Source organism: Apium graveolens, chromosome 11 (genome assembly GCF_009905375.1).
Source record: "Apium graveolens cultivar Ventura chromosome 11, ASM990537v1, whole genome shotgun sequence".
Taxonomy (NCBI): domain Eukaryota; kingdom Viridiplantae; phylum Streptophyta; class Magnoliopsida; order Apiales; family Apiaceae; genus Apium; species Apium graveolens.
The window spans coordinates 734038-757797 of NC_133657.1; the positions used below are offsets into that span (position 1 = coordinate 734038).

Sequence of the window (23760 nt, forward strand, 5' to 3'; positions counted from 1 at the left end):
GGCTTTGTGTTGGTGTTTATATAGCAAGTACTTGAGTGTTGGCCAAACAATTTGGGAGGCACGCGTTATTTGACTCCACTTGTTTCAAGTACTTCTTGTCGAATAAAGAAACAATGTTAAAAATAACAATTTTTTGATGTAGACGACTGAAAATACCCATTCTGGAAGTCGATGGTTGAAAATACCGTTTTGGATACGTATTTTTTATTTGGGTATCGTGTTTTGTACTAGATACGCATTTGTCAAATGGGTATCCAATTTATTATTAATTTTTTTTTTAAGATAAGCATTTGGCAAATGCGTATCTCAATAGTAATACTCAAACTACAAATGCGTATCTTTACTAATTTTCTTAGATACCCAATTTTCAAATGCGTATTACAGTTATCCAATTACAAAATATATATCCAAAACGGTATTTTCGGCCATGTATTTTGAAAATGGGTATTTTCAGTCATTGCCCCTCAAAAAAGGGTATTTTTAAACATCACCCTCGAATAAACTAAATGTTGGCATCTACTGTTTGTTACCAAAATGTGCGGAATTTTAGATTCTTTACCCGAACTTTTTCACCTGGATATCATATTTTTTATATTTAACTCGATTTTTCTACGCACATCTTAAGATGTATCAATTGTATAATAAAAATTATTATTTTAATTTTTTTAAATAAAAATTTAAGTTATATATTTTTATTTATAAAAAGTTTAAAAATTATAATTTTAATTATGCAGTCAAATTACTTAGAAATATGTGCAGAAAAGTTAAACGACAATTAAAAAATAAAAGAAATACACTGAACAGGTTCTCAAAATAATTCTCAAATGATGTGTTATGACACCTGAAATATTTTAATTTGTGTGAGAATATGTGTACATGCTGGATCACAAAAAATAATCAATCATATATGTTACATATAAGTGTTTGGAATAATTTTTGGGAGCCAAATCTAACACTTTTCTTCGATTAATCTTTTTATTTTGTTCCAGTTATGATTTTATTGTCGTTTCAGGGGTTCCAAAGTCACTTATCTGCGATTTTTTTTTTTTTACAAATATGGCTTATAACCTTACAAATGAGTATCTGTTCTCATAAAACTCGGGGTGAGCGAGGATCGAACCCAGTACCTGGGACGAAATAGGATAAACTCTCAACCACTTGAGCTATCCAACTGTGCTCTATCTGCGAAATTTTTAATTATTCAACACCGCTTAACTTAGCTATGCAAAAGAAAAAAAATTATCATTGTCTACGTCATAATTATTATAGTAAAAAACAGAAATCTATTGTAAATATCATCAATCTTTGCTGCCTTTGTTAAATCAATGTCAATGTTGACTTTTGTATGTATAAAGAATTCGTATTTAAAAGAATAAAAATATTCATTTCATATGATTATGTATTTTAAGTTTAAAATTCTTTATATACTTTTCAACCTTTCCAAGAGTCAAGACTCAAGAGAAATAAACTTTGACCATACAAAATTTAACAAGTCAAGTGACTTTTATCAACTGGTTGTGGGCTTGGTACCCGACCTCATGTAAGCCCATCCAAATTACAACTTCTCCTGCATACTTATTGGGCCCTGTCTAATCTCATAATAATGTGACCGACCCGGAACGAGAAAGTAAAAAAAAGACATTGCAATTTTTCATTGGACAGGAGCGAGTAAAACAATGAACACGCTCAACCTCTAGATTAACCGGTCGCACTAATATATTAAGGTGGCAGAGTAAGTTTCAAGTAGGATGTTATATTTTCTAACACTTTTGCTCAATCGTACGATATTTTTCGTTACGATCGATAACGACAAATGCAACCCATATCAATATCAATAAACAATGTTTAAATTAAATAAATGGGGTGGGGGACTCGAACCTGAGTCCCTCCCCAAACTGGGTTTCGATACCATGTTAACTAACCAGTCGCACTAAAATCTTAAGATTGTAGAGGAAGGTCCGAACAGAATTTTATATTCTTTAACATGTTGTAGATTTGGAGTTCATTGTATCGCTTTATTTATATTAAACTCTTGCTTAACTTACAAGTCTAATCGCTGAGTAAATTAATTTTATCAAACCTAATTAATAAAATAGTTTATTCATTTACTTAACATGTATCTCTCATATGAAATGTTAGTCAATCTGTTTGATCGACTCTCTTGCTAATTTTTGCGCATTTGATACTTTATCTTCTGCAAGTTTTTGTATGTTCTGGAAGTAACCAGAGTTTGCAAGTCTTATTCTTCCGTTGATCGTGCTTGTTATTGACATTAAAATCGGGAGTAATGATTTTTTGTCATCATCTCATAATTTAGCAAGAAAATTAACAAGTTTTTTATTTTGCAATAATGCCTTACGATTTTTAGGCACCGATATCATAGTGAATAGTGTCCAGGATGTCAATTTACGAACCTCAGTTGATTCTACATCAAGAGACTTGACAATTTCGACATAAATCATGCATAACCCATCGCCTCTTTAGCCTATTCGGACGTTTCACATAGTCAAATTATTACCTTTAGAGTAAATCCAACAGCTTAGTTATTTGGAGTTAAAGTCAAACATAAGGAACATCGAAAAAAAACTACTTTATAGAGCAAGTTCAACAGCTCCCTTAAACAGATTTTTAACTCCAAATATAAGAAATATGATAAAAAAATTGCACTTCAACAGTATCTTAGTGGTTTCTTATATTACTAAGATACTTCCCTCATGCTTTATCTTTAAGGTACCACAAGTCATTCCTTATTTCATTTTTATCAATAAAAAATTGATTTCTCTCTCTTTTTTTAGTTATTTTCTCTCTTTTTTTTCATACATCATTCATATTTATTATTATTTTAATTATAAGGAATGAAGATAATGATCATTATTGGAGTTGGAGTTAAAATTCAAAATCATGTCTTAAATCACTAGGATTAATATTTTATAATATTTATAAGAAACTTGTTAAGAGACTGTTGGACTTGCTCTAATATCCTAGTGATTCTTTAAATCACTAAGATCTTCTTCTCATTCCTTATCTCTTGCTAACATCTCTCATCTTCTAACTTTTATTTTATAATATATTTGAAAATAACACTTTCTCTTTCTTTACATTATGTAATAATGTTACTTTTTAATGATTAAATATTGTATAAGGAATTAATATATAGAATATTATTGGAGTTGAAAATAGCTATTGATGTCTTCAATTATTAAGATCCAATATTTTATATTAAATTTAGGAAATGAACTAAAAAGTTGTGAGCACGGTTGGATAGCTCAAGTGGTAAAGGGCTTATCCTCTGTCGTCCCAGATCCTGGGTTCGATCCTGGCTCACCCCGAGAATTTCTGAGAACAGATACTCATTTGTAAGGCTATAAGCCAAAATTAGGCAAAAAAAAAAAAAAAAAAAACTAAAAAGTTGTTGGAGATGCTCTTACGCTTTGTTCCCGAATCAAGGGTAGAAAAAAATAGAAAATAACTAATTTTTCTTTCTCTCCTAATCTTTTCAAAAGTGGGAAAAGATTTTGGAGACAAAAATAAAGAAAACTTCTTCCCAAATGTGCAGCTTTCTTTTCCTTTCTTTCATAAAAAATATTTAGGAACAAGCTGAAGAAATCTATTCTTTACATTTCATTTCTTTGCTATCCAAAAAAAGTTTCTGGAACACAGCGTTAATATCAAATTTTGGAAGTGAAAAATCTCTTGTTTAAGTAAATTCAATAAATTATGCAATAGATTTATAATCAATTGCGATATTCAAGGTATTAGTTGATTACTTCTACCCCTACCTTCAACGACACAAATGATTTAGTATTCAAAACACCAATTAAAACAAAAATTACACCTTTTTTGATAATCAAATCCCGATTTAAATCATTTATAAAAAAGCCATGATTTGAAGACAATCAATGGAGCTTAATTGCACAATCTCGTCTTTAAACTTGGTCAGCTCAATAAAAACCTCAAGTATACCCTGTTCAACCATAAACTTGTTTATCTCGTGATCCCAACTAATATTTTTCATCCCATGCAAGCCAAAACAACCAACTTACTTTCACAAACATCAATATATTAACATACCTCCAACAAAACAACCAACTCATCATTCACCAAAATCAACCATGCAAAACTCGATTTTTCACTAACATTCATCAAACACTAAGAACGTTGTATGAATTAACATACAAATATATGAACAAACCAAGTAAAGACGAAGAATATTTTATATTCTGTTAAAGAAATGTTACAGAATTCTTGGAGTATTTATAGTATCCAAAATAGAATAACAGTTACAATATGTAAGGCCTTGTTTGGCTAAAAGTTAATACTAGTTTATTGCCCATATTTGGCTTTATTAACATGACATGAGATGTTGACCCAACAGTTGACTTCTTGATATAGTCATTAGCCTCCCCTGCAGCTGATATAATCTGTGATTCATAGCTGTCTGCCATGCTTTTATCCCCCTCACAAAATGAAGACACACAAGAGTAAGTAATGCCCAGAGAAAATGAACATTTCCGGTGCAAGTGCTATGATTGTACCAAAATTAGTGTATATGCAATTGTTGTTAAAATTGTGTATATGATTGTGTGTATATATTGGTGTATTTATCCAAACCTCGGATATAAATATTTCGGCCGTTACGTTTAGGAGGAACATCAATGTTGAAAGAGGTTACTTTTCTTTGATTTACTAGTCCAACGGTTGGCCCATGGTTGCCTTATGGGCCTTTGGATTTTGGGCCTCATAAATCGGGTCACTATAACTAACATGTCCCTGTCTATTGGTCGGACTAGTGTGTGGGCGATAGACAATGTGTGTGGCCCCCTTTTTGGGTAGTAACCCTAAGGCCACTTGTCGTATAACGCTCAACCAAAGAGATCGAAGACAAACGGAAGTTGGGAGAGGATCTAGAACAAACCGAAGAGTGGTGTTTCCATTCAGATTTGACTATGCTGTTGACAAGGCTCGTGGCCTTTCCTGGAATCACAAGCTCTTTCTGGATGAAGTAATGGAAGATCTAGTCGCTCGTGCTGTAGAAGACGGTCCTCATGCGGTTTTTTTTTTTGCGGGAGAGGATGAAATTTTTTCTGAATTTGATTTTTATTCTATCAATCTCCTGCATTCGGGCTTGTAACTTCTGCCTTCGGGCTGTTATATTTTAATGCATCTTTCATCTTTTGTTAGCATTATTTCTGTCTTTTATTTTAGCCGCATATTTGGCTGTCATTTGCCTTAGAAAGTTCGGCTTTATTCATTCGCCATAGCGATTTTTAATAAAACGAACTGTATCTTCGGCTTTATCGTTTGCCTTAACAATTGTAATAAAATGAATCCTTAACAACTGTAATAAAATGAATCGCATATTCGGCTTTATTCATTTGTCTTAGAAATTGTAATAAAACGAATTGTATCTTCGGCTTTATGGTTTGCCTTAACAATTGTAATAAAATGAATTGCATCTTCGGCTTTATTCATTTGCCTTACCAATTTTAATAAAACGAATTGTATCTTCGGCTTTATGGTTTGCCTTAACAATTGTAATAAAATGAATCGCGTCTTCGGCTTTATTCATTCGCCATAGCGATTTTAATAAAACGAATTGTATCTTCGGCTTTATGGTTTGCCTTAACAATTATTCAATTTTCACCGCATCTTCGGCTTTCATTTCGCCTCAACAATGGTTCAATTTTGCATTGCATTTTCGGCTTTTATTTCGCCTCAACAATTTATAAGTTTTTAGCATTCATCTCCGCCCCAAGTGTTTGAGGGACTAGAGCCATCGTTCAGAAATGATGTTAGCTTTGTTTCCCCCTTTTCCGAAAGACGGATCTTGTTTTTTAAACAGTTGCTGTAAATTCCATGATAAGTATAGGCGATACAGAGACGAAAGACCTATTATCTTCGGGTAGCCCCTAAATAGGTGTTTCGTCCAATTTCTAAATCTTAGAAAGGAGTGGGGGAACTGATGAACTATTTTCTTCGGGTAGCCCCTATATAGGTGTTCGTTCGCCCCCTTTTTAGAGATAATGTCTTGTGTAATGTTCCATTCGAACGAAGGAATATTGGGAGGACGAAGAACTTATCTTCTTCGGGTGGCCCCTGGATAAGTGTTTCGTGCGGGAGATAAAATTTTTAAAGAGGGACGGACGAAGGATCTATCATCTTCGGGTGGCCCCTATATAGGTTTTCGTTCGCCCTAACTAGTATAAAAAGCATGTTTATCTCTAGATAATATAGATTTAATATGAAGCGACTCTATTTATGCCTTAGCATATTTCGAGAAAATTTTATGTTACCTCGGCTATTTTCGTGCCTTGATAAAATTTTCTTCCTTTACGCTGCTTCGGCTATTTTGGTGCCCTAACATAATTTAGGAAATTTTATATGTGTCTTCGGCCTAGCATAATTTTTGGGACCGAATAGTTCGGATTCAGAACTTCAATTTTTGACCTAGCATAATTTATTTTTATGCTTCTTCGGTCTCCATTATATATTTCAACTATTTCACATATTCGGTATTTTACCTAGCGTAATTTTTAATTTACGCATCTTCGGTGTTTACCTAAATTATTTTTAGTTACGCGTCTTCGGTTTTTAACCTGGCGTAATTTATTTAACTTACGCATTTTCGGTGTTTTACCTAGCAATATTTTTAATTTACGCATCTTCGGTGTTTTACCTAGCATATTTTTAGTTTACGCGTCTTCAGTATTTGATCTAGCGTAATTTATAGTTTACGCGTCTTCGGTATTTGACCTGTAAGGAGAAGAATGCGAGGGTTTGTCCCCCCGATTCACCTCCGGTGTGAGAATCAGTAATCGGCTTTTCATGAGTAAGATGGAACGTACTAGTGTTATGATTGTACCAAAATTAGTCTATATGCCATTGTTGTTAAAATTGTGTATATGATTGTGTGTATATATTGGTGTATTTATCCAAACCTCGGATATAAATGTTTCGGCCGTTACGTTTGGGAGGAACATCAATGTGGAAAGGGGTTACTTTTTTTTAATTTACTAGTCCAACGGTTGGCCCATGGTTGCCTTATGGGCCTTTGGCTTTTGAGCCTCGTAAATCGGGCCACTATAACTAACATCTTCCATTATATATTAACTCAATGTATTTTTTTCCAAGTTGACTACCTTCGGAAACCCTTTTTACAACAGTCTAAATATTTTCGTGGAAAATTAATATGTGATCATCGCCTAAACCATGTTCGCTAATAATCGTAAGACCGGAGAAAAGCTCCTGGAGCCGGATTCTTAGCATGTACTCCCTCCGTCCCAATAGTTCTTAACGTTTAAAATTGAAAGTTCGGCACGTATTTTAATTCCATAACTTATTTTTAAATTTTTTTTTTTTTGAATAAAAGTTCAAACATTAAATTTTTATTCAAAAAAAGAAAATCTTAAAAATAAGTTATGGAACTATACTAAATAAAAATCTTAAAATACGTGTTGAACTATTCATTTTAAATGTTAAGAAACTATCAGGACGTAGGGAGTACCATTTAACAGTAAAAAAATTTATGGTATGAGATAAAGTTGTTAATGCATTTATCTAGTCAATGAGTTGTCAGCGTCTTGATTATCCTCAGATGGTCATGATAATTCCCGTGAAATTTGGTCACTCATTATAGTGTATATTATGTAAATCTTTCGGCGTGGATGAATTTATAAAGATGTTAAAAGTTGTAAACAACGATATATAAGTTATGTCTACGTGTACTCATGAAATGCTAATCTTTAGAGAAAAAAATTGATTTATTTTTCTTAAATAATATTCATTCATGTATAAATGGATGACAACCTTAAATAAGTCAAGCATCGTATTATTATAACCCAAAATAGCAATCCCCGACTCCGAAATAACCCATGGGCCGTCCCTTCAGCGGATGCTACTAGTATTTTTCATCCCATTCCAGAACCTTCTACCCCTCCAACCTACCATGTACTAGAAATCCAGAATACTGCTACTATTTTTCTCATTTTCTTTTATTAAATTTGAACTGCATTTTTCCAATAATCTATAATAAAATAAAGCAAACCAAATATATGTAATAAAGATAGAATAGCTTAATAAAATCTAGCAAAAAGATTTAAATGTTAATTAGTTATTTGACAGATGCACAATTATTATAAAAACCGGGATTCAAACTTTATCGATAGAGTCATTGATCCATATCAATATTAAAATAATATTTAGAAATTTTTTCAAAATATTAAAATTTTAATTTATTTTTTTTTGTAAAAATAAGGACAAATTTGTAAACAAGGTTGCTCAACAATTGCATAACAGTTTGAAATAAGTTGCATCGGAAAATTTAAATTTACATTACTTCTTCCCTCTCATATTATATGTAGTCAATTTAACTAGTTTATAACTGATAATTAAGAAAAATTGACGTATCATTTTAAAAAACTGAAAAATACAGTTTAAAGGAAATTGAATATATTTTCTAATGATGTAAGTTTTTTAAAATTTATTTAATAATAAATTAAGTGTAATTTATGATCAAAATATAATAAAATTGACTATAGACTAGTCAAAACAGAACACATAATACGAGATCAAGAGAGTATAAGTTAATGCATGAGAATTCGTTGTGTTTTTGGAAAAATTTGAAAAAATCGGTATTTTTGAGAGAACCGCTAATATATAATCTTTATTGTTATTTGGTAACACATATTAAATGACAAAATTATGAAAATTGATTTGATTAATTAAGAAGGATTATTAAATAAAAAAGACTATTAAATGGATTGTTGACTGACCGCGAAACCATTTTAATTGCGAAAATAGGATCGTGATACCTTTCTTTTTCTTCTTCGCCTCAGTTTCTTAAACAACCAGTTCACGCGGAGTAGCAGTTAGATATAAACTATACATACATATTTCAGGGGATTTGAATTTTGATTGTATATTATAGACACACGTAGAATGGGCCCCACTTCTCCTCCGACCAAACAAGCCGAACAGCTTCGTCAAGATGGCAACTCTTACTTTGCTAAGAATAAGTTGTCTGCTGCTATTGATGCTTACACCGAGGTCTCTCTCTCTCTCTCTCTCTCTCGCTCTCTCTCACTCCCTCTCAATCTCTCTCTCTCTCTCTCTCTCTCTCTCTCTCTCCCTCTCAATCTCTCTCTCTCTCCCTCTCCCTCTCAATCTCTCTCTCTCCCTCTCAATCTCTCTCTCTCTCTCTCTCTCTCCTTTTGTTAATTCTGTTATTAATTGATGTTTAGGCTATTACGTTGTGCCCTAATGTTCCGATTTATTGGACTAATCGTGCTTTATGTCATCGAAAACGCTAGTACGCTCCCTAATCCCTTGCATCATCTATGTATTGTTTTTCGAGTTTTTTCTTATAATTTGGTGAAATTTGTAGTGATTGGGTTCGAGTTGAGGAGGATTGTAGGAGAGCTGTTCAACTTGATCATTCTTCCGTCAAGGTCAAACCCCCGCTTTACTTGTCCATTCAAATTAATTTATCATTTCATTATTGTTTATTGCTCTTAGTGTTACATTTTTCGGCATTTTACCGCGATTTATGTGTTTGATATCGTGCTTATGTGGTGCATTTCGTTTTCTATTAATAAAATTGAAAATTTATACTGATTTTTATTAAATACGATGGTGTTTTGTTACTGGCAATTGTCTGTTAAAATAAAAGAGTTATTGGACCTTGAAGAATTCCTTGTCACCTGCCAGCTGCCACAAAATCAGGGTTATCTTTGTTAATATGTAATGGCCGATATACGGAACCTCTTTTACTATGATTTTGATTTATTAAATTAATGTAAATTCTATATGTTTATTAGTTATGCTATATAATTTGGCGGGAATATAGACCTAAATCATATTGCATAAGTATGACGACAACGGTTATTGTAGGTTCCCGCCGGTTTTCTCTTATTTATTAATCAGACTAATAAAGTCCAGTTTCTCTTAGAGCATCTCCAATGGTGTTGGTTATAATTGGTTGGCTAAACCGGACCTGTAAGACAATATAAGACAATATGCAAAATTTGTTGAATCCGTAAGACATTGTACTTCGATGGTATTGGCTATATTGGTTAGCTATATTTGAAAAATAGTATGTTATTAAAATTTTATGTTGTTATAAATAGAATATATTAATTCAATATGGTAATAAATGATTATAATATTTTTTAGAGATTTCTTACGGGTTTGTAGTGGTTCAACAAATATAGCCAACATCAAGAGGTTGTCTATATTTATAGACAAGGGGAATGTACCATTGGAGATGGGTTTTTTTATACATAATCTTTATATTTTTTATTTATAGCATGTATTAATGATTTTTAGCCAAGGGTTCTACATGGTTGGAGATGCTCTTAGCTATTAATTAGACTAATAAATTTGGATCAGAGTAATGTGCTGATAATTACCGTAACCTTGGTTCCGTTAACACACTGTTTTGTTCAGGATGCAAAATTCTATTGATATGTTATTGCACTTTCTTTCTTTATCTATTACGATTACAATATTTAAGTGATGTAATTCAAAATATATCATGATCGAACTAAATCACAAACCAGATACTATTTGAAAATGAGCAAGTTTAGATAAAATCGAGCTTTTGATCAATCCCAGTACTTATGATTGTATAGATAAAGACATGGTTTCTTTGCATTCCATTGATTATCATTTAATAGGATAGCCTCATCAAGATCGTGCCTGGTCTTTAATTGGAGATATCTTCATAAATGTCCTTCCTTTGGGTTCATCGATTCGAGATGTGAATTTTCAATGAACTCAGAAAATTTGGGACCCAAGTATATAGTTAGCTACAACTTTTTTAGTATTTAATCGTTGCAATCATGTAGTGTATAGTCTCATACAAATTAAGAATGATAAAGAAAATATACTCTTTCGTGTAATATTGCCAAATGTAAAGGAACTCAATTATAAAATATCCACGACAATTTCTTCCGCACGTTTTTTAAAGATTAAAAAAAATCAGTGTGATAATTTTGGAAAAGGAAAATGAAGCAACAAGGGATTGTTGTATATTAAAGCTCCATAATTCTTTATATTCTTAGAAAGAGAATTGATATATGCCATAATCAAAGGTGTCAAAGGTATGTGAGTACAGTTGGTACTTTTAATGGGCCCTTTTAATGGACCGTCCAGATATATAGGAGTGAACCAATAGCCAATGGGCCTTTTTAATGGACCGTCTAGATATATAGGAGTGAACCGAAAGCTGGATCTGTAAGAGTGACCCCATAGTTGAAATTTGGAGTAAACAAGAGATTGTGTTGCTGTTTAATTTTTTGGAAAAAGGATCTAGTGGTAGATTAAGCCTGATGAAGATTTTCGAGGATTTGCGCAATAGATTAAGCCTAATAAGGATTTGCTCAATTTGCGCCGAACAATAACTTTCTACATTCTTATAGAAACTTCAGGGCTTAAATTGTAAGTGTTACCAAATATGGCACTTGGCCGTTTAGAATGTAACAAATATGTTTTTGCACTTTCACTAATGCACGGGACTTTATAAAAAATGATTTTTTAGGTACTCTTTGGTTCATTTTTAGTATCATTCCGAATGTTGTTCTAACACAGATAAAATGAGTTTAAGGAAATCTATCAGAAAAGAACTGATGATCACCATTTTCTAAATGTGACGATTCTACATATAGTCTAAAATGATAGAGAAATACCTTGCCTTGCTTATTGCACCTTGCCGTTTTGCTCCCCAATATTATGGGGTTATTACTTCAACTGAGATGATGAACATTATTTATCTTTCAGTTGGAAATTCACTTCCATAGTTGCGTAGTTTACTTTCTAATGTAGTAGTTAGGCAGATAAGAGCATTGCATTCACCAACCTCTTTATGTACACCAAGTAGAAGATGGTCATGAGAAATGCGAAAGGCATAAAAAGAATGAATTCAAGCCTAATTTATGTTTGCAAAGGGGTAATATGGAATAGTGGCTTTAAAAGTTGAGTGTTAATATGCCAAAATTTAAAGAATCTCTTTAAATTGATAGTCTACATAATCCAGTTAGAGACCCCCCCCCTTTCCCCGGCATTCTTTTCTGTCGAGTCATCGAGATATGTCCAGGTTTGCTTCATTGCAGTTATGTTAGTTTATTAGTTTCTCGCAAAGCTTTAAGTATGACACATTACTCTTGTAGCACTACGTTGTACTTGTAGTCTTATAGGTTCGTCCAAAGAATTGTGGATCTTAACCTCTCAGTTATGTGTTTCATGCATTTTAATTTACCAAATATCATAGTATGATATAAAATTTTCTCGTTATCCTTGATCTAGCTGAGCAGCTAAGATGGAGAAATTGCTTAACCTGTGTTTGTTTGCTGGAGAATTCTATGTGGTCTCATGGACTAATTTGAGCACTTTGTACATTATGTGTGTAATCCCATCGTCGGTCTAATTATTCCTGTAGAAATAGACTAAAAGTGACTGAAATTTTGTCATGAGGGGCATACGTATGAAATAAATTAAACAAGAGGGTGCATATGCACAAGACTCCCACATAGTACTTAGCAGGGTCTGAGGTAGACGTCCTTATGTACTCAAACTTACCATTACAAGTAGACACTTTGACCCATTGCATCGGTAGTCTATGATATTAAATCCAGAAGGAAACTAGACTGCTAGAGTACACTTCAGTAATGCGTATATGATTTAACAAACATAGTTTTTTATTTTGTTGCACCTTCAAATTCCTCCATGTTTTATGTTGTTTCAGTTGTAAAACTGGTAAGCGGTTAACCTGTGTTATGTTGTCAAGGCAACTGGAATTAGATTATCAAACTATGTTGTCTAGCTAGTTCGATACTGTATTACTGTGTATAACTCAGTTTTCTTCCAAAGCTAGAAATTGCTTTACTGCTGCTTTTACAATTTCGCCTCTGACCAATGTAGACATAGTATTCTTGATACCTAATTATCTTTATTTAAAATTGTTTGAGAAGTGTGGTGTGCGATGCGCCCGTCTTTGCACCTTACCATCTTGTAACCTTCTATATAGTATAGTAGGTACTAGGTAGCATCCCACAAGTAATATGTCTGTGTCTGCTCCCCACTTGCAAATATCCCAGCTATTACAGTTGTGAAATTTGAAGGTTGAAGTGCTGCAAATTATTAATATATTTGCAGTGATTCTGTCCATATAGAGGAAACATTTTTCTTGTGCCTTTCCCGACATGTCTTAAACTGCAATCTAGCATAAGTTGTTCTCGTATTATGCTGGCCACGAATAGTTTACAAGCTGTACTTAAAAGTTGAATATAGACTATAGTAACTAAATACTCATGCATTGTTTGCAGGCTCATTATATGCTTGGACTTGCATTGCTACAGAGAGAACAATATGCAGAGGGAGTCAAGGAATTGGACAAAGTATGAAATTTTCTCCTTTTCAGATCATTTTTGTCGTTTGAGGTTTTCATTTTCATTTTATTTGGACACGATGATAGTTAATTAGGTACTCTGTCACCTTTTGTAGTAATTTCAAAAATGAATTTCAGTGGCCTTTGATCTGCATAGGCTTTTGTACTAATAACTTAACAAATATTCTAGTTAAATGTACAGAAGTGATTTTCCCGTTCTTCATATTACACAGACTTAAAAAAATTCAAAATTATGGAGCCATCTGCCTTGGTACAGAAATCTGGCTACTCAAAAGCTGAAACTTGAAAGTGTGTAGCACAACATGATTCCTAAAAAAATGTGATCTATCATGTTAGGTGCGAAAATAGTTTGACTTTCCCATTGGCCAAACTAAGATATCGAATCAAGAAATGTAAATAAGTTATGTTTCCAATTGGTGAGATTATACGGTTTGCTATCATACTTAAAGCTCAAGGTTTCCAATATAAAATCACATTAGGCATTGGATCTTGGTAGAGGAGCAAACCCAAAGAGTTATATAGTGGAGGAAGTATGGCAAGAGCTTGCTAAAGCAAGATACCTAGAATGGGAGCATTCAGCGACTAAACGCTCATGGGAACTGCAAAGCTTGAAGTATGTGCCCTTTTCCAAATTATTTGTTGGCTTAGCCGGATCCTGCTCAAATTAATTTTATTATGAAGCCTATATATTTTCAATTATGAATTTAGGAGACTGCATTTTTTTCATCATACATCTTTGGTTGGTTGTTACAGAGAAGCTTGTCAGACTGCTTTGAAGGAGAAACATGAACGCAAATTTTCTGAAATGGAAGGGTTTGTTGATGACCTTAAGGATGAGTATTCCAAACAATTACATGATCTTGAAAAAGTATTTGATAAAGCTTCTGAAGCAGATAAACCAACGGAGGTGAGCAAAGACAGTTCCATACTCTCTTGTTGAATATTAAGACTCGTCTTTAGCAATAAGAAAAAGAACATAATTTACTTATAGTTATGATTGGGGACTCCAGGTGCCAGATTACCTGTGCTGTAAAATTACGCTTGATATCTTTCGGGATCCTGTCATTACTCCTAGCGGGGTTACGTATGAGCGATCAGTGATTCTTGACCATCTCAAAAAGGTGAAATCTCTGTCATGTTCTCTATGGATTCATTTGCTTTGAGTTTTATGTTTGATCATCTTACTACCTCTAACTAGGTGGGCGAGTTTGATCCAATCACGCGCAAACCACTGCATCAACACCAGTTGGTGCCAAATCTGGCGGTAAAAGAAGCAGTGCAAGCTTTTCTGCAGAAACATGGTTGGGCTTACAAGATGGGTTGAAATTTCTCACGCAACAAGTAGTTGAATTGATAATGGTGTTGTATTCTTTATGAACAAAAGGGTGCGCAGGAAGATGTATACATTTTTTGTGGCGAACTCTTTTCAGCATAAGGGATTAGCAAAATGTAAGTTTGAATATATTTTAGTTCCATACATTTGATTCATGTCTTGGCGTCGTAATATGGTCATCCCGAAACACTGTAAATTCCTATACTTCCCTGCTCTGAATCGGAATTTGGTAACGAGAAACGATTCTCGCAGCAGAGGATAAGATACCATCTGCGAAAACAAGATTAGCAGAACAGAGTAACTAGTGTACACACACATTGTGACAAAACTTAAACATCCTGAAAAAGGATTTATACAAACTACCATTGGCACGTATGACTACTACAGTCTATATCAAACAGCATTACTCTGTCCAACATGCCACAGATTCCTCGGGTCTACGCGTGTGGACGTAGACAGTGTAAGTAAAGGAAATAGGAATCAAGAAACAAAACATGACATCGATTTGAAATCTCAATCACCCTCTCCAGTGAAGCATCACGTCAAAACTCTCAGTTATGTTGCACGATTATTAGATGCCTTTCTTTTCTGCTACGTGTTATGTTACTGTAACTTCATCATTTATCATAAATTTATGTATACAAAATATTATTTGTTCGTTTTCTTTTTTGGGACCGCAACAGCCAACAAATGCGGTGTCATTACCATATCCACAAAAAAGACCATTGTGAGGTTGTCCTTGCACTACTATATTTTCACACCAAAAAAAGTCAAATTACAAGTAAAATATTATCTCACTAGATTAGTACTAATCACGGACCGATGCCCGGTTAATATTTTGTTTATTTGTAATGAATGTGATAGTTTAGTAAAAAAAATATTTTAAGTATATATTAAAGAAAAATTTATATATTAATATTTTTATAATATTTTAAAAATAATTTTTTGTGTACGTTATATAAAGGTCATACAAAGATTTTATTTTACAAATTTTACTTAAAATTTAATAATATTGTGAATCAATAAAAAAAAATAAAAAATGGGTGAGTTATTAGAAATAGAGGGGATGAAAAATGGGGAGCAGAGACAATTAGTGGATTAATGAGTGAGAAATGGAGGATGAAAATTAATGAAAGGAGAGAATGAGAGAAAATGAAAGAGTAGATTTCAAAGTAATGTAAAAAGTGAAATTAAATAAGAAATTGACAAATAAGCAACATGACATCATCGTAGCATAATAACTTGACACATTAACTAGGATGATATCAGATCTACTCTTTTTTAGTATATTGTAAAAAGGCGTGTCCCTCCCTAGATCAGTCCGTCGAGAAATCAAGACGGAGAATGAGCATCTTAAATTTTCCTAAAACACGTTATACTGTATACTTTCGATACATCCCTTCCTAGATTCATCACTCTAAGACGATAAAAATCTGCACCCCTAACATGTCATTCTATTTTCACACATTACACTCTATACTAACCAACAATCACGCTTAGACTCAATAATTCGGCCTATACCACTTCCATATACGCATGCAAATGTTTGTATGGCATGGTCTAATTACTGCTATGCAAGCAACTAGCTCATAAAAACAAGAATTCATTGAACCAAGGATGCAAGAGTCAAGCTTGTTGTAAAAAATGATCATATCTACTCACATAGGATGGAGAACCATGGATGGTGGTGACAGAATATGGTATTGAGTAGCAAGAGTTTTAATAGAATACTTGATCAAAAAAGTGATGGGTGACATTTTGGATGGACCACATTTCTAGTACTATTCAAAAAGGCTAAATTTTTCCCATTGTCTTCCATACCTAAATCCTAAGCCATTCATTTCCATTATCACCTTTGAATAATTCATAGTGGGTAACAATTTCTTGGCTGTATTCTCAAATGGGACCAATATCTAAGTAAGAAACACCCAAAATGCAGTGCCAGCTCTTCTACTTCAAGTAAAATTTTAAGAAATACCTAAAGCATGTAAGCCATGTGGACTGTGACAGATGACTCCATGGACATGAGATTCTATTGCTTGGTACTTGTAGAATTAATACATAAAGTAAAGAAAAACTGGTATGCAGACAAGTTAGAGTTTTAGCATTTGGTATTTCAACTGGAGTTGTGGCATCAAATCTACCAAGTGATGCATGTGCATGATTAGTGGATAAACAGGTAACAGAATATCTTCTAAAATACAATATTGCTTCTAAATCTATTCAGTTAAACTACAGTCAAGTACTGATCAAGTAATGTAACAAGAAGACTAGAAGAGCCATGTGCAAGAATTATTAAATAGTCATATAATAGAGGACAACCAATCTTATAGATGAAGCTTCCATTCTCCATGGCACTTATTTACAGTGACAATTGCTTTATCAATCTGAAACTGAAAGAACTCAAGAAAATACAATTTACAAAATTTAAGTTGAGAATGATTGCTCAATACCCGGATCCAAACAACAGGATGCAATGTACAATTTACAGATTTTGGTGATGCGAAAACTGATGTAACTATCAAGCAGTATGTGTGATATTCATAGCCCTATTGATTCTTTCAAGAATGCCGCTGGCCTTCCTCTTTGCCCTAGAGGTGCCGTTTTGAGCAACTTGAGATATTGTACTGTGTTTATTTTCTTCCTCCCTTATTTCCCTCCACTTAGTCCTGTCATTGAAACATATCGTATGGAGTATTGCTACGCAGTTTTCTGTGTTCCGAGGACATGAATTCTCTCTAATAATACTAAGAAGGCAAGAAACACCCTCGAGTTCTCCTATTTCTTCGACAGCCCTTTGATTAGTTGATAGCATAGCGAGAATGGCTAATAACTCATCAACACGTACTCTATTTAAGAGTTTTTCAAGAATTACTCGCACTGCACCATCCCTGACTGCCCTCAACTTATTTTCATGAAGAATACACAGATTAAAAATGGCTGAAGCAACATCCTTCATAGCTAACGGGTGACCATCTTCTAAAAGCTGGATGAGTGGTTTTAGAGCTCCAGATTTTCCAATAAGTGCTTTATTAGAGTCAAGTGCTGATAATGTAAAAAGAGCTGCAGCTGCATTGCTTCTTGTTTCAATTGTTCCTGATCTCAAAGCGTCCAAAAGGAGAGGAATAACCATTGGTGTTTCTGCAACTAGCTTCTTGTTGTTGTCATGAATAGAAAGATTCAAAACTGTGGTGATCAAGTCTTCTTGGAGATCAAGGTGAGTTTCAGTTTTCGATTTGTTTTGGGAGAGAGGATTTAGTAATTGAGGAATGGCATCAACAGATTCACCAAACAGTGCACGGAATGAGGGCGTTCTCTTGGTCAACAATCGCAATTCCCTAGCAGCTTTCTTTTGATCAGACAATGATGAAGACATTTTCTCAAGCAGAGAGATAAAAAGATCCCGATCTGATTTGGTTAATGCTTCCTCGTCGGAGTTCTGGTTAGAGTCTGGCAATTGAACACCACGGCTCTTACACCATTTTGCTATCATATCCCGAATTAAGTTATTAGGGGTAAGGATAGTGTGACTAAGGACTTGTTGTGTTTGAGGACATGTCCTGTTACCAGATTTTAACCATCTTTGAATGTAAGGTCGATCATACGTCTGCAAATCGAACAAACTACAATGCGTTAAAATCAACCTAAGAACATGGTCAATCTCATGAAGAAAACACCCAACACTAGTAATTCAGGATTATAATCAAAACATAATATACACCAATGCAGACTCTATCAACAGATGACATATATCATAAAATCGGAGGAAATCGTGACTCAAATTCTAGCAATTCAGGTTGAGGCTTAGGTAAAAGTCCTTCCCTTGAATCAACCAAATCCCACAAACTACAATCTAACACAAGCAAAATTCTAATAACATACAACATTGTTAACCAAATGGACTAAAATCACAATCACCATTCAACACAATTCATCAAAATTCAATCATAACAACAAAGACTCCCCCAAAAAAGAACAGGCAACATTTGAAGTAACTGTCAAAAACAACACACAAAAGCTTGACCTCTACCAACCACCACCACCACCACATTCAACCACAATTCACAACACAAAACACAAAAGCATCAATAAAAATCCAATCTTTATCAATCAATCCATAACAACACAGTCACAAACTAAAAACCCACACAAAATCCCACAAACCCACATAAAAAACACACACACAAACACACAAAAACCAATAAAAACCCAATCTTTATCAATCAAATCAAGAATAAACAGTCACACACTAAAAACCCACATAAAAAACACACAAATACACACACAAACCTGTCCAGTAGACAAAATAACAGGATCACACATAAGCTTCTTAGAAATTGGGCACTTAAATTCTTGAGGCACCCAACAAAAAGACTCATCATTTCCATCATTTTCATCATTAATCTCTTGATGGGTCAGATTAAAACACAAAGATCTTCTCAATTTCAAATCTTTCAAAGCACAAAGCATCAGATTAGCTTGATCAATAGCTTCTAAACTGAACAACTCATCATCTTCTTCAACAATTGCTTTCACAAGTCTCTGTAACTCCTTTTTTAACTCTGTTGATTTGGTTGTATCAGCCTCAAAAACACCTGTTTTAGCCATCTTGAAGATGAGATGATGGAAATAAATTCATGTATGGAATTTTTTTTAGTGTGGAGTGTTTGTTTGTGCGTATAGGTGTATGTATATGTGAGTGTTTATGTGGTGGGGTCGTAGGGAGTGGCCCCCTGTGGACGCTATCACGGAATCCCTGGGCTACACAGCTGCCACTTTTTACGCGCATTTATACTATTTTCATTTTATTTCTCGGTTTTGTTAGAAATTTGTTATACAAGCTTAATTATTAAAAATTATGTATATATATTTAAAAATATAAATTTAAATTAATCCATTTTTTAACTTTTTATTTTTTAAATTTATATAAAAAAATGTTTAGTTGAACAACGCGTAAGAGGCATCCGATTCAAATTTATTTCATTTCGAGATTTGTTAAAATAAATACTCACGTTATAACTTATAATGCATATAGGCCTAGTTTTATATATATATATATATATATATATTAGGAAAAAATTTATATGTATGTAGACCACATTTTTATCGAAAATCTCCTATACCGATGTTCTGCAATCAAAATATTATGAAATATACATTATTTTGTGAAATATATTTTATGAATATTACTAATTTATTAAAATCGTTGAAGAACGTTTAAGTTTAATAAGTATAATGTATATGTTCTGCAATTTGAACAAATGTTCTGCAAACTAAACATGTTTTGTAAAATAAATTTTTTTGTGATGTTTTACATGCGTTACATGTATTGTATGATATTCAAGATTTTGAATAAAATAATGATCTTTGCTGAATATTTTTTGTAAAATAATACATTTTGCAACGTTTTTATGCAAAATTTTAGTTGTAGAAAATAAGTGGTCTCCAGGCCTCGCACAAAACGTGTTTTTCATAGAACTTGACTCTCTCTCTCTCTATATATATATATCCATTTTTTACTTTTTATTTTCACAATGTTTATGAAAATTTATTTAGTTGGACCGTGTCTAAAAGGTCAACTAATTCAAATTTAACCGAGGCAAATGTTGAAGAGAGCATCGTAAAATTTTGATGAATTATTCGAATTTTGAAACTTTTTGTATATTCGATTTTTGAAATTTATTGATATTTTTATTAATTTCAACTTAGGAATTTTTATTAATACAAGTTGTTTAAAGACAAATTAGGAATTTTTGTCTTTGAATAACTTGGATATGAATGGAGAATAAATTAAAAAGTTTCAGTTCACATGGATACAGTGAATAAATGTTAAAATTTCAAAAAATGTTTCTGAATCTGTTTCTCAATGATAAATTATCATCGTACTATTAAATATTTAAGAACTTTTTTGTCTTGAACACACATATCCTGAATATTAAAATTATAAATTTGGCTTATTTTGAATAGCGTGGTTGTTGTGAATGTACACGATTTAACATTGTTAAGAAATGTGTTAATTAAAATAGATTAAATTTATAAAACAATGTGTTTAAATATATATTGTTGAATTAATTATGGATTTAAGTCATTTAACCCCCCTTTTGATTGAGAAAAATAGAATTTAGTGTCCATTAACCTCTAGTATATGAGTTTTTTTCATAATCATGTAGGGAGATGGATACGAGAAAGAAATATTAGTATTTTTAATTCTGTTTTTTAACATCTGTTTACATAATTAAACGTTAATGTTCAATACTACAAGAAATTTATAAAGCAAAAAGATATTTAAAAATAATATATCATTAAATTAAAATTATTAACTTAACATGTTTAAAGAATAAAATTTATATTTCAGCACTCAATCAAATACATATCAAATCTGATACCTGATTTATATATCATTTTAATCCGATTTCTGATTTCAATCCGCGCTATACCTGATTTTATATATTAAATTTAAAGAAAATTATTTTCTTGATTAAAATTTAATATGTATACTTTTATTCAGAAAAAAAAATTTGAAAAAAATTATGAAACTATTCTTTTTATTCACCTAAAAATAAGCAGCTCATCTTAATATTTACTATCGTTTATTGTCTTCTTGGTCGTATTTTCAATAGCTTAAATTAGAGGCGTTGGAAATTGATTACGAATTGAATCCAAGGTTTAATTATGTTAGTCTTGAAAGTGGAAGATTGAAAGTCAATAAAAGTTAAAAAAGATAAAAACCACTGTCAAAGAACGTCAAAAAAAACCATTATAAAACATGTTGCTTGATGTTTAAGCTTTAATCCCCAGCCAATTAAAGTTGTTTTAAACAAATATAAAAAATTAAATTAAATGTTAAATCATGCTGCAAATGGTATTGATTCTTTATGTGTCCGTAGAGATAATGCTATACTGCCTTTATTAGTCTTTGTTTAAAAATGATTCAAATTATTTATAAATTTATTCTTTTTTAAGATGTAAAATAGTTAAAGATGTTTAATTTAGCAAAAGAAAAAGAAAAAAAAATGAATAAATATGTTTATGTTCACATAACTGTTTAATTATTGGTTACATTTTTGGAGGAGATTGTTCAACCACTTTAATCCTGTTAAATTTGTTTTCTACATTCGTGTATCTTTCATATTTTAGTAAATCAACTGTAGTTAGGGCCATATTTAGATAATTAATCACGATTATTTAATTAAGTTGGTTAAAAAATCACAATCCGCCACCGACAATTTTCATATTTGACGAATTCGTAAATTATTTTTTGACCACTCGATTGAGTCAATCGATTTTTATAACACTAATTAAATATAAAATTCTAAAATCACATCTGTTAATTATTTTTTATAAAAAAAGCTGTGTTCCTTTGAATAGAATAAATGCATGCAATTTTGTTCGACGTCAGGCAGCAGAATTGTAAAGTCGAATGTCGACCTCAAACGTTACTAGTTACTAGTATTATATCCTTATATTTGAATTACAAAATAGAATAATTTAGTCCCGTGAGTTGTTAAAATTTTGTCATATACATTGAGCTGCCACAAACTCACAAGCTGGGAATCATTTCTTAAATTTAATAAATAATAATATAGTCCAAGTTGAATAATAAGTCCATAAAAATTTAATAATAATATAAGGGCAAAATGTGTATATACCGAATCACTCAAATATTAGTACCTACCAATTTTTTTTCTGCATATACTGTGTGTTATGGATTAAAACTAGTATATATAATTGCTGTATTTATTACTGAGATTCGGGAGCTCAAGGCCTTTAATGGCTGCTCTCGTGTTTCGTAGCTTAACTCTGCCTTTACGAGATGTCTACGTATCTCTGTGAATTAGAGAATCAAGCCAAAAAAACGTAGTTCTGATTTATGGGGTGAGACCCCTTATATAGATGTTGGGAGTCCTTGAATTGGACTTGGTATAGGAGACTTGGTGGGCAAGTCTCATAGTTAGAATGGACTTTGGAGTCCTAGATAGTAGGAAATTGATTCCTTATCCTTTTAGGTCCCCTTGAGGCTAATCTCCAAGGATTTATATTCTTATCGGGACTCTTTTCAACATCTGTTTTGTCCCTTATTAATTAATTTCGTAATTAATTAATAATCAGGGCTTTTGGGCCTTTTTTATTCCATCAGGCCTGATCTGGTCCATCAGGCTTAACCTTTCTGGTCTGAGTATCATATATCTTTTTATTGGGTCTAGCAGCCCACAGCTTATATAATTAATGCAGTATTTAATTATACAATCATAATTTATTTATCCCTATCACTGTGAGAGTCCTACATAACAATAATTCAAAAATGATATATGTTGATGCGAACTTATTTGTGAGACTCATATAATAATAATAATAATAATAATCAATAATAACCAATAATATTCTGACAATTCTCGCCGATCAGTATTTCGAGTATTTTTCACGTGATTTTAATAGGGTGGCTTGGCCTGGGTTCCTGACACTGAGGCTGTATCGAGTTTTCTGTTTTTATGGATAATTTTTATTTAAACACAATCATGGGCTACTGTATTATCTCTTTTCATTCTTGCACACGTAATTGCACTAAGCTAGAAGTTTTCACGGAAATAGACTCATGTTCTTTGAAGTAGGTACATTATCTACGTATATCTTATCCTTCTTCAGACGCTGTTCTGAAAGATATATACTGACTATCGATGATGATGAAGATGATAATAAAGATTTTGAAACTGTAGCTGACAACGTAATATTTGTGTCAATATTTTAATAAAACAACTAATTTCTGATGAAGTGAGCAGTGTTTAGCAGGATTAATGTTTATAATCTATAATTAAATTGGTGGGTTGATTGCCACTTTCAAAGGAGCAAATTGACTAGTTTGACTAAATATTGGGAAGAAAGTAAAGTACACAAAAGATAGAAATCCGAGATCTAATTATAACAAGCTGTCTCTGATTCCAACATCTCATGATGTATGAAATAAAATTTAATGTTGTTAGTAGAAAATTAGTGATCGGTAGGCCACGCTTGAAATAAATCGGCTGAA

At 32.5% G+C, this 23760-nt stretch overlaps 2 protein-coding genes across 2 annotated transcripts; one reads left to right on the top strand and one right to left on the bottom strand.

The window, feature by feature from the left end:
- Nucleotides 1–8781: 8781 nt before the first annotated feature.
- LOC141698219 (E3 ubiquitin-protein ligase CHIP-like) lies at nt 8782–14890 on the top strand. The gene is made up of 8 exons (XM_074502880.1): nt 8782–9045; nt 9240–9307; nt 9383–9446; nt 13320–13391; nt 13882–14015; nt 14156–14309; nt 14413–14523; nt 14601–14890. Exons 1-8 carry the CDS (start codon nt 8938–8940, stop codon nt 14724–14726), a joined length of 837 nt encoding a protein of 278 aa, XP_074358981.1. The 5' UTR covers nt 8782–8937; the 3' UTR covers nt 14727–14890.
- Nucleotides 14891–17019: 2129 nt separating this feature from the next.
- LOC141697536 (U-box domain-containing protein 9-like) lies at nt 17020–19405 on the bottom strand. Its single transcript, XM_074501953.1, has 2 exons — nt 19026–19405; nt 17020–18342 (listed from the first exon to the last, which is right to left on the bottom strand). The coding sequence occupies exons 1-2, from the start codon at nt 19341–19343 to the stop codon at nt 17257–17259; spliced, it is 1404 nt and encodes a 467-aa protein (XP_074358054.1). The 5' UTR covers nt 19344–19405; the 3' UTR covers nt 17020–17256.
- Nucleotides 19406–23760: the final 4355 nt, after the last annotated feature.

Excerpts from the sequence above, each read along its gene's own strand:
- LOC141697536 (XM_074501953.1), bottom strand. The coding sequence starts at position 19,343 with ATGGCTAAAACAGGTGTTTTTGAGGCTGATACAACCAAATCAACAGAG. Across the intron at positions 18,343-19,025 it reads TTATTTTGTCTACTGGACAG|ACGTATGATCGACCTTACAT; the intron begins GTTTGTGTGTGT and ends TTCGATTTGCAG.
- LOC141698219 (XM_074502880.1), top strand. The coding sequence starts at position 8,938 with ATGGGCCCCACTTCTCCTCCGACCAAACAAGCCGAACAGCTTCGTCAA. Across the intron at positions 9,447-13,319 it reads TTGATCATTCTTCCGTCAAG|GCTCATTATATGCTTGGACT; the intron begins GTCAAACCCCCG and ends CATTGTTTGCAG. Across the intron at positions 14,310-14,412 it reads AAGCAGATAAACCAACGGAG|GTGCCAGATTACCTGTGCTG; the intron begins GTGAGCAAAGAC and ends TGGGGACTCCAG.